Source organism: Cyprinodon variegatus, unplaced genomic scaffold (genome assembly GCF_000732505.1).
Source record: "Cyprinodon variegatus isolate N-32 unplaced genomic scaffold, C_variegatus-1.0 Scaffold922, whole genome shotgun sequence".
Taxonomy (NCBI): domain Eukaryota; kingdom Metazoa; phylum Chordata; class Actinopteri; order Cyprinodontiformes; family Cyprinodontidae; genus Cyprinodon; species Cyprinodon variegatus.
In genome coordinates, this window is record NW_015151375.1 from 15,748 (window position 1) to 25,478 (window position 9,731).

At 37.2% G+C, this 9,731-nt stretch overlaps 1 protein-coding gene and 1 long non-coding RNA gene across 2 annotated transcripts in view; one reads left to right on the forward strand and one right to left on the reverse strand.

Annotated features, from left to right (window-relative positions):
- The window catches only part of LOC107099947 (noelin-3-like), a gene marked incomplete at its 3' end in the record, with an annotated part of 15,064 nt that extends 12,844 nt beyond the window's left edge, over positions 1–2,220 (reverse strand). Inside the window, exon 1 of the mRNA XM_015398277.1 lies at positions 1,812–2,220. Within this exon, the coding sequence (XP_015253763.1) occupies positions 1,812–1,880 (69 nt within the window). The remainder of the gene's footprint in view (positions 1–1,811) is intronic.
- LOC107099951 lies at positions 898–1,343 on the forward strand. The gene is made up of 3 exons (XR_001481986.1): positions 898–1,002; positions 1,097–1,132; positions 1,234–1,343. It is a non-coding gene; the product is annotated as an uncharacterized LOC107099951 (long non-coding RNA).
- Positions 2,221–9,731: the final 7,511 nt, after the last annotated feature.

Sequence of the window (9,731 nt, forward strand, 5' to 3'; positions counted from 1 at the left end):
ATCTGTTAAAAAGCCCTTTCTCCTCTCTAGTTACTCATATCCTTTCCTCAATTTTTCCGTTCACATTTCCTCATTTAAACCATTGTGATGCTCAAATAAGCCAGATGTTCTCTCCACTTTAGTTTTTTTGTTTAAAAGCTAAAAAAACAAATATGCTTTTTTTTCTTTTTCTTTTTTTTTCTTTTGCTCCCTCATAGAACAACTTGACAGCTGGTCTGTCTTTGTTTTTAGTAGCCTAGTCATTATGAGTTTTTCACACCCCAACCTTCAGGAAGTATTTCTATAGTCAACAAATAACCCTCTCTTTCTGAGCAGCAGGACTCATGCAGACCAGATGCCAATTGTGACATGGTGAGAATACTGCCTTGCAATCAAGACACTGGCAAAAAAAAAGGAGAATTGTCATTGGTGGATGGAACCTAATTGAACCCTGTTTTTTTTTTTTCCAAAAGGCTCTGTGATCAGCAAGCTGGTGGTTCTTTCTAGACTAGTTCAAAAATATTTCAGAATGTAGAAAACATACAAAAAGTAATAAGATATGCCATTTATATGTACTGCAATGAAAAACAGAAACTGCATATGAGTGGAAATGTTATTTTTTTTGCAAGCATATGGTATTGAAAATGATGTCTTATCAGATTCTTTGTCACCGCTTTACAGTTAATGTAAAAAAACAAAAACAAATCAATTATCTAAGTTTTTATATTTTTGTTAAAAAATGATTTTAAAAGAATCTCAGCATATATCATATTAACAATAATATTTACATCAATTTTTTTATAATCACGATAGATAGATAGATAGATAGAACCTGTAAGTGCTTGTCATAAGAATAGCTATTAATCAAAACATTTTCATTGGGTTTTATGAGTTATTGGTCGATTAATTTCCTCTTGGTGCAGCTTATCATTAAATACTGATGAAATCCATCTTGTTGTATTTCATAAGGGCATTGCTGGTGCACAAGGTCCTCTTGGACCTCCTGGTCCCCCTGGACTTCCAGTAAGTTTTATTCATGTTGGAAATAGTCTTTTTTTTTCTGCCTCATTTTGACTTACCTCTATCTAACATTACTATTGACTTATTTTTTTACCAGGGTGCTCTAGGACAGAAAGGATCTAAGGGATCAGTCGTATGTTACTTTCAATACTTTCTTGGATTCTTGGATGTTTTTTATATTTAGTATTTAAGCGTTCTTAATGCCCCTGTCATGTTGTTTGCATTGTTTTTTAGGGCTCAACTGGTCAGAAAGGAGACCCTGGACTCATTGGACCACCCGGACCACCTGTAATTATACATTTATCTTGTTCCATATAATATAAAAGGGTTTAAGTTTCAAAGATTACTTTACCAAGAATATAATTTCTTTGAGAAGGTAAATCATAGCAAAATTTTGTTTTATTATCCAAATACATTTTAATATAATAATTCAAAGCATTTATTTTAAGAAAGACCAATTTCACACAAATACATTTAAAATAAATACATTTAAAATAAATAAATATGTATATATATAGATAGATAGATAGATAGATAGATAGATAGATAGATAGATAGATAGATAGATAGATAGATAGATAGATAGATAAAATAGTTTTATACAGTTAAAAAAAAATACAAGAAAGGCAGTTCTCTAAAGTAAATCACGCATTTAATAAAGACATAAAAAATTAGGGTTTTGCGATGCTCCACCCAAAACAAATCAATGCCAAAACACATAAACTTCACACAAACAGGTAAGATAGTTTCGCTTGGGTTAAAATTATATTAAGAGTCTAAATGTGAAGCACAAATTCGTACTGGTAACTCACCACAGTAGGACAATATCCGAACAGCAGCAGGAAGAGCAATGGATTCAGAACCACGGTCAGCGACCACATTCTGCAGCAGTTTCACCTCAACGGCCCCAGTTCACAAAGGATCTCAAGTTTTGTTTTGTTTATCTCTTTTTTTAAATTCGTGCACCTTTGACCACCGCGTCCACTATTCTGGGGAAAAAACATAAACATCCAGGGAAGCCAGAGGAGGTCGGCACGTCCATTCACTCGTGCCCGTCACGCGTGGCACCCGGCTGAGATGGAGGAAACCTTGGCGAGGGGAAAAAAGTTTGTGCGGCGAAAAACAGAGTAAATCCTTCAGAAGACCCTACTCCACGGATGTGACATCATGCAGCCGCCTGGCTCGGCTTTAAATGAGCCCAACTTGCTTGAGTGAGGAGGATCCATCGGCAGCTGCGCAGCAACAAAAGTTGCAGCTGGCTGTATTCAGCGGAAAGTGGGAAGGTGCTGAGATGCTGCTGCGTCTTTGTCGCCGTGCGTTAATAGGGAGCTGGAGGATTGGCTGCTATATAAAAAAGCTTACAAAATAACTCATTTTAATATCAAAACTGTACAATGTAGCTTATATTAACAAATCATTGTTTTTCTAGGCTAACAGTCTATGAATCTCAATTTGATGAAACATGGCAAAAAAATTTTATGTTACCTGTGTTTTGCATAATACACAATGAGTATCATCAAATAACTAGGCTACATTTGAGTCCTGGATTTTGCCTGCTCCACCACTGACTTTTTGGGACAAAATGGAAAAAATGGTGTTACAGAAGAATTCAATATGTCACTTTGAAGCATATAACAATCACATTTGAAATGCCCATCAATTTAGAAGAGTAAAACTTCTGGGTGCTTCTTTGATCTTCCCCAAGTTTCACAAAGTTAAAGGGTTACAGTTATTAAGTAGGCCTATCACTGTCATTTAGTTCTTAGGAGAAAAGAAAGTAGTTATGGCACATAAGAATGACCCCACTCTGAGAAACCAGGGCTGAAATCAAAACAACTTTTTTGTTTTTTTTGTATTAAAATGTAATATAAAATATTGAAATACAGGGAGCCTGAGTCAAAAAAGCTTTTAAATTGCAATATTGGATGCCAGCCTTTTAGGTCTCGAAACTACCTCTCTTAGGAAACATTTTTCTTAACTTGTTCCTCATTGGATACTCCTCAATATAGTAAGTATTTCAAGTAGCTATTAACTAATATTTGAAAAGGGGACTGCTGTTGCTGAATTGTCTTAGTTGGCCATTGTATTATGTTTTCATGTTTGGTGTCAAGACCCTTAAGTAACTTCCAGCAGCATTCTGACACCTATGCTTCATTGTTTCCCATCTGTCTGTACATTTACTATGATACATAAGCACTAGAGAGGTGGTTGTTCACTTTGTTCTAAACAAATGTTATTAGTGAGAAATTGGTCGTTAAGTGCTTACAAAGAAACTTTGTTTCCTTAAACAGCGAATGTTTAAAGCTGTTTATTTCTACAGATACATACCACTGCAGAAGTTAGATTGCCATATTTCTTACTGCCTTGTCTAAGACCAAACAGAAGAATGTAAGGAAAATAGCTTTTTGTAACTTGACTGATCTGACCAGAATGAAACATGGGAAATGTTTCTGATTAGGCCGATCTCATTACTGCGTGGAGGGATTTAAAACCTGTCATATTACTGAAACTAATGACACAAAGCTTTTTGTGGTGCAGTGCAGTCATAGTGTGCCTGTCTGACTGAAGCCATTAGTCACATACTCTAATATGACACATTGTTTTCAAATAACCGAGACACGGTATTAAATAATGTGAGGGGCATTCATTGTGCATGCAAATAGAATTTATTGTTTGGGCAAAGCCGTTGTTCTGTCAGCGTGAGTGCTCAAGCTTTTTTCCCCCAGCAGATTTTTTTTTTAAAGATACCTCAGGCATTTTTTCCTGCTGTCAGAACAATACATATTAGATTTTTTTTAGCTTCAGGAATTTAACATGTGTAAACTCCTTGAATTTGGACTGTTTATAGCTTTCTTTGTATTATGTTTATAATTTCATATAATATTAACTCTCTTTATTGTCACATTCTATTTGCAGAATCACCTACTGTTTGTGTTAATTTTGGGACAAATTAACGGCAACCTTTTAAGATCTAGCATCAACAACAATTTTCACTTTATTTCATAGAGATGTTGTGTGACATATTATCTAAAGCTAATGTACAAAGATAAAGTGGATTAAAATAGGGTAATGTTAAAAGTTTCAAATAAGAAAATTTAAATGGTTTTAAACCTCCTTTACTTTGATGTCCTTGAATAAAATCAATGGTACCTCCAGAGCCAACCAATAATAAACAGAGTCTATATATTGTACTTTAAGTTCAGCACTATACAGCACATCACTGAAGCCCCAGGAACTTTAAATCCCATTAATGAACAGACAGCATCAGACTGAGACACATGGTAGACAGGTCAGAGAGTGGTGGAGAAGTTTAAAGCAGGGTTAGGTTGTAAAAACATATAGCGAGCTTTGAACATCTCACAGAGCACTTATTCCATCACCTAATGGTGCGTTCAGACAGCAGGTGGTGAACCCTGCGATTCCTGCATGCCCCGCTCTGCATTCCACTCTGGACCGCATCATCAAATAGGAGGAGCTTTAGCTATGTGAAGCTCACACCCCGCTGACGTGAAAACAATCAGCAAATAGACTGAATGGCCATTGCTCCAGATTTATGCATTTTAAATTGTCAATAGTAAAAACAAAAAAAAAAATAAAGATCATATGTGTTGCTGTTGTTTCAGAGATAGTAAAGACTATTATTAGGTCACCCAGAGGTCAACTATACCTCCATTTAACTCCGGATAGAATAAAAACAATGTAGCCTACTTTTTCAGTGCTACTTCATCTGTACAGGTAAAATAATTGTCTGTGCTGATTTGGTTTTTGAGATATAATTATTTTCAATGACGGCCGACAATGTCACCCTAACCCTAACCCTAGATGGTGGTGCTGAGCTCTTTCCTGATATACAGTTATTGCATAACATCTAATGTTCTTAAGAATTTTTTTAAATTTTTTTTTTATTTTTTGATTTTACATACTCTAATTACTTCTCTGCATTTAACCCATCCCCTTGGGGAGCAGTGGGCTGCCATTGAGAGGCGCCTGGGGAGCAGTGTGAGGTTAAGGGTCTTGCTCAGGGACCCAGAGTGGCACTCTGTTGGAGTGGGCGATCAAACTCACAATCTCAGGATTCAAAGCCCTATGCCCTAACCACTAGGCCGCCACTCCCCCCTCACGGACTGCTGCTAAATTGGTGTTACAAAATTTTAATCGCTTTGGGAAGACCATAATTTTTTGGAGAAGCCCCAAAAGTTCTGAAAAAAAAAGAGTCCACTTTGGTTCATTAAGAGGCAGCTCTGAATCTACACCCTCATAAAGCACCGATGCTGGGCAGTGGGCAGTGACAGACCAGGCTCTATGCTGGAGGTAAGTGAGGATGATTGACAGTCCTGCTACAGTAGGACTAATTAAATCTGCTTTTTTTAAAGCCACCTAGAGACCCCTTGAGAGCATTCCTTATTCCTACCTTTTTTTTTTTTTTTTTTTTTACATTATTTTCTTTGTATTCCATTTTATGTGAACAAAGCTTTGCCTACAACAAGTCCCTGATTGGCTACAGTGTTGCGATTTCATAGAAAACGTTTCAACCTCAGTGATCACCGCTCCTCTCCATGCTATGCTGCTGTTTGAAAACACCTCAGCTCTATCTAGTAGCCCGAGGTGAGAGTGGAGAAATGAACGCTTTCACTATGTGGAGTTCTCCACTCACCACTTTACCACCCTTCACTGCATGGTTTGTATAGGAATTCAATGTGAATCCACTGCACTCTGCGTTGTCACCACCTCAGGTGTGAATGCTCCATAAGAATGCAAGAATATTTTATTATTACACATCTGTGGCCATCAACAGACATACATAATCCTGGCAAGAGGAGCAGGTCATAATCTGTTTGTCTTTGGGTATTGATTGTCTAGGCGGGTGTTGGACTTTGATATTTTTAGGTGGTGTTTGGTATTTGGAGGGTTTGTTGCAGTTTTGTTGCCTGTGGTGTTCTCAGTAAATGATTTGCACTTGTGTTTTGAGATTATTTTCTCTTTTTTACTTGTTAATTAAGATTTATTTTTATGGTTATTCTTAAGCCTCTTGTTTAGTGATAATCTGTTGTCATTTTCAATTACTGTATATTTAATCTTGTATCATGTTATTTTCCATCAACTTCTTAGTCCTGATAATCTGCACTGCAATCTGTTGTATGCACTGTACCCATATCATCCCCATGTCAGTGATCACATCCCATGCAGTTTAAAGCCAGAAAGTATCCTTAGCTATATGCCAAATGCTTCAAATTATTTTCCTTACCAGTGTTCTACAATTATCTGCATCTGCAGCATGTTTTAGAAAATCTTTCCAACAAAACCTGTGAATTTAAACAAAATGTAAGACAGCTCTGCGTTTTCATTTTAATTAATTACAAGTAAAGATGGTGATTTCTCTCACAGCTCCCAATGCTGGAGCAGGACAAATGAGAGGTGTAGGACTAATTTCAAATATCTGCTTCATAAGTCTCTTGATACTATTATTTCCTAAATAATATTGCTAACCTTCCTACTCTTCTCATAGTAAAGTTAATTATTGCAAAAACCATGGCTTGCTGGTGGCACATGCAGTACCATGCATTGTCACTACATCACTCCCTTGATCCATAAGGTTGGATTGCTCCTATATGAGTGAGCTGATGAAGTACCAGGCTACCTTGATTGAAACTCAGGGACATAACAAAGACTGGCTGACTTTTACCCCCCTCCCCACAACAGTCCTCTTACAGGCACGATGAGACAGCAAAAAGGCACTTTAGTTTTGCCTTGAACTGTCTGGCAAAAAACAAAAAAAAAAAGACTTTTATTTGCATTTATACATTTAAGATTTTTAATAAATATCCCCCCCTCAGTATGAAATATTTGGGACTGGGGCAAGAAGTTCACCCTCTAGCAAGAGATCCACAGTATCTGAAACATACAGTCAAATCTGTAGTGAAGAGATCAAAGTCCAAATCTAAGTAATAACCTGCAGTAAGACCTGGAAATTGATGTTCATTGACGCTCACTATCCTTTCCAAATGAGCTTATGGTGTGTTTAAAAAAAGGACAATGATATTAGGCTGTAAAGCTTGTAGAGAGACACCAAAATATTTCCTGCTGTAATTACAGGAAAAGGAGGTACTGTACTACAGAGTTGTGATTCATTATATATGAAATTTAAGCCATACATATTCCTGCAAAAGGCGTTCAAAATAGTATGCTGTTTTCATTTCCCTTTGCAATTGCTGATTATTTCAACTCATTCTATAACCTATAATTTGAATTAAATGTACTTATGGTTGTGGTTAAAATGATCATTGTCGCCACCTGTGCATGGCAGCCTTGCTTCTGTCAGTGAGCCCCAGGGCAGCCGTGGCTATAATGTAGCTTGTCACTATCACTGACTGGGTGTAGTATGAAGTACTTTGGTAAATTGTCCTGACTTAAAATAGACCAAAGTAAATGCATGCCATTTCTCATACAACTTTTTATATCAGGGTGCACAGGGGCAAACCTTTTGCAGAGCTTTTTATTTTTTTCCACACTCCTAAGAATGCTATTCTAATCAGTTTCTAATTGCAATTTTTTCAAGTATGTAGACATGCGTGGTTCTTTTTCTCTCCATCTGTGTTATTCTGAGATAGACTAGCAATCTGTTCTCAGAAAGACACCTGGGAATGAACATTGACTGCAATCGCAAGTTAAATAGTTCCTGAAGGATTATTGACCACCACTTTGCTCATTTGATAATATCACTGATGCCTCTAGAGACGTTTTTGTCATCAAAACAACCCAAATGATGTCGTGGTCGGCTTTGTACACTGTAATAAAAGGTTATTAGAGTGTCAAAAACAGTGTCACACTTTTGTCTGCCTTTGTGTTTTTTTCTTCCTAACAAGTGTCAAGCTGTCATCATAGATCCCTTCAGCAGGCTCACTCTATTTTTAAGGAGAACACAGGTTTATGACGGATAAATAGTTTTACCACTATTTCATAGTGGTCTTCTATATTATATTTGTCTTTGGAACGGAATGTTACATTTTTAATTCATGCTTTGGCTATACAATTCAAATGTCTATTTGGACTCATTTACATGCAGGGCATTCTATTTACAATCCTCTGTATTGCAACTTCACATGTCTTCATGTTTTCAATTCAGTTCAATTCTGTTTCTTTATATAGTGCCAATACACAAGACATGTCAACTCCAGGCACTTTACAGAGACAGATCAACCAGATCATACAGTCAGATGGATTCAGTTTTCTATCTAACGAAAACCAGCGGATTGCTTTGACTCATGGGGGAGTGTTGGCCTAGTGGTTAGAGCAGTGCGCTTTTGCTCTGAGAAGGTTGCATGTATCAGCTTCGATCCCCTTAGCCTGCACTCTGGCTCTCTGAGTAGGACCCTTAACCTCCACACTGCTCCCCGGGCGCCGTGCAATGGCAGCCCACTGCTCCCCAAGGGGCTGGGTTAAATGCAGGGGTAAATTCCTCCAGTGTGAGTTCAATTATTATAATTATATGATTGAATCAAACACAATTCCTGACAACAAACATGCTTGTAGCGACAGCGGAGAGGAAATCTCTATTTTAACAAGAAGAAACCTCCAGCAGAACCAGGCTCAGTGTGAGCGACCGTCTGCCGAGGTTGATTGCGGTTCAAGGAGACAGAAACAGACATACAGAAGGAAGCAGAGATAAAAAAAAAAAAAAAGGTAACTGTCAACCAGCTCCACAGGCGACCCCACCCGGAAACAGGCAGCCAGGAAGAGGAGCTCCCAGCCAGCTCCCATTTCAGAGGATAAAAGAGAGCATATAGGGTTAATCACGGTAAGAGAAACAGGACTACACTGATAAACAGGCCAAGCTCCAACATCTACATAAAGTTGTTGATTGCAGCAGCACAGCTGATATTTCTATCCGAGATTGTGTCACATCCAAACAGGAACAGACCAGATGAAGCTACTATGATGAGAAAAAAACATGGAAAACATAATTTAATAGATTGAATTAGCAAATATTGCAGGATGGGAAAATATAGATCGACAACCCTTATCTAATTATGATCTGCTAAATTTAATAATTTTTTGGGGGGAAGATAACTCTGTTTAATTTTGAAGGTTATTAAAAATTGGTCAGAGAGGGTAGGGTTGTGAGGAAATACTGTAATTTCTTCACACACGATGCCATATCAGCAAAAGGTCCACACCATGAAGATGAGAATGTGTAAAACTACTCACAATTTGAAAAAAAGCAAATTGAGTTTAGGATAGCATTAAAAGCTGCATTTAAGCTCACCGTCATTATCAGCATCGATGTTAAAATCCCCCACTATGATGACCATGTCAGTTTTTAACACTAAATCAGATAGGAACTCTGAAAACTCAGAGTAAGGACCTTCTTCTTCTTTGTGTAACACAAAGTTACACAAAGAAGAAGTTTTGTTGCTTTGTAATTTGGATGCAAACTAAGGGTTAAATGTTGAAAAGAGTAGGAGTAATTAACTGACGTTGGAGTTATCAGTAAATCAGACTGAAAGATTGTTGCTACTCCTCCATCTCGACCAGAATTTCTAGAAATGGCTAAATTTAAAAAACTAAAAAGAGTTGTCTCATTTATACTTACATAATCCTCTTGCTGCAGCAAGGTGTCTGTCATGGTTTTGGTTATGTTGTGCTTTACTTTGCTCCTTATTTTCTAGTTTTATTGGTTTAATTCCTATTTTTTTGTAAGTTCTAGAGTTATGTTAGTTCTCATGTTTTTCTAT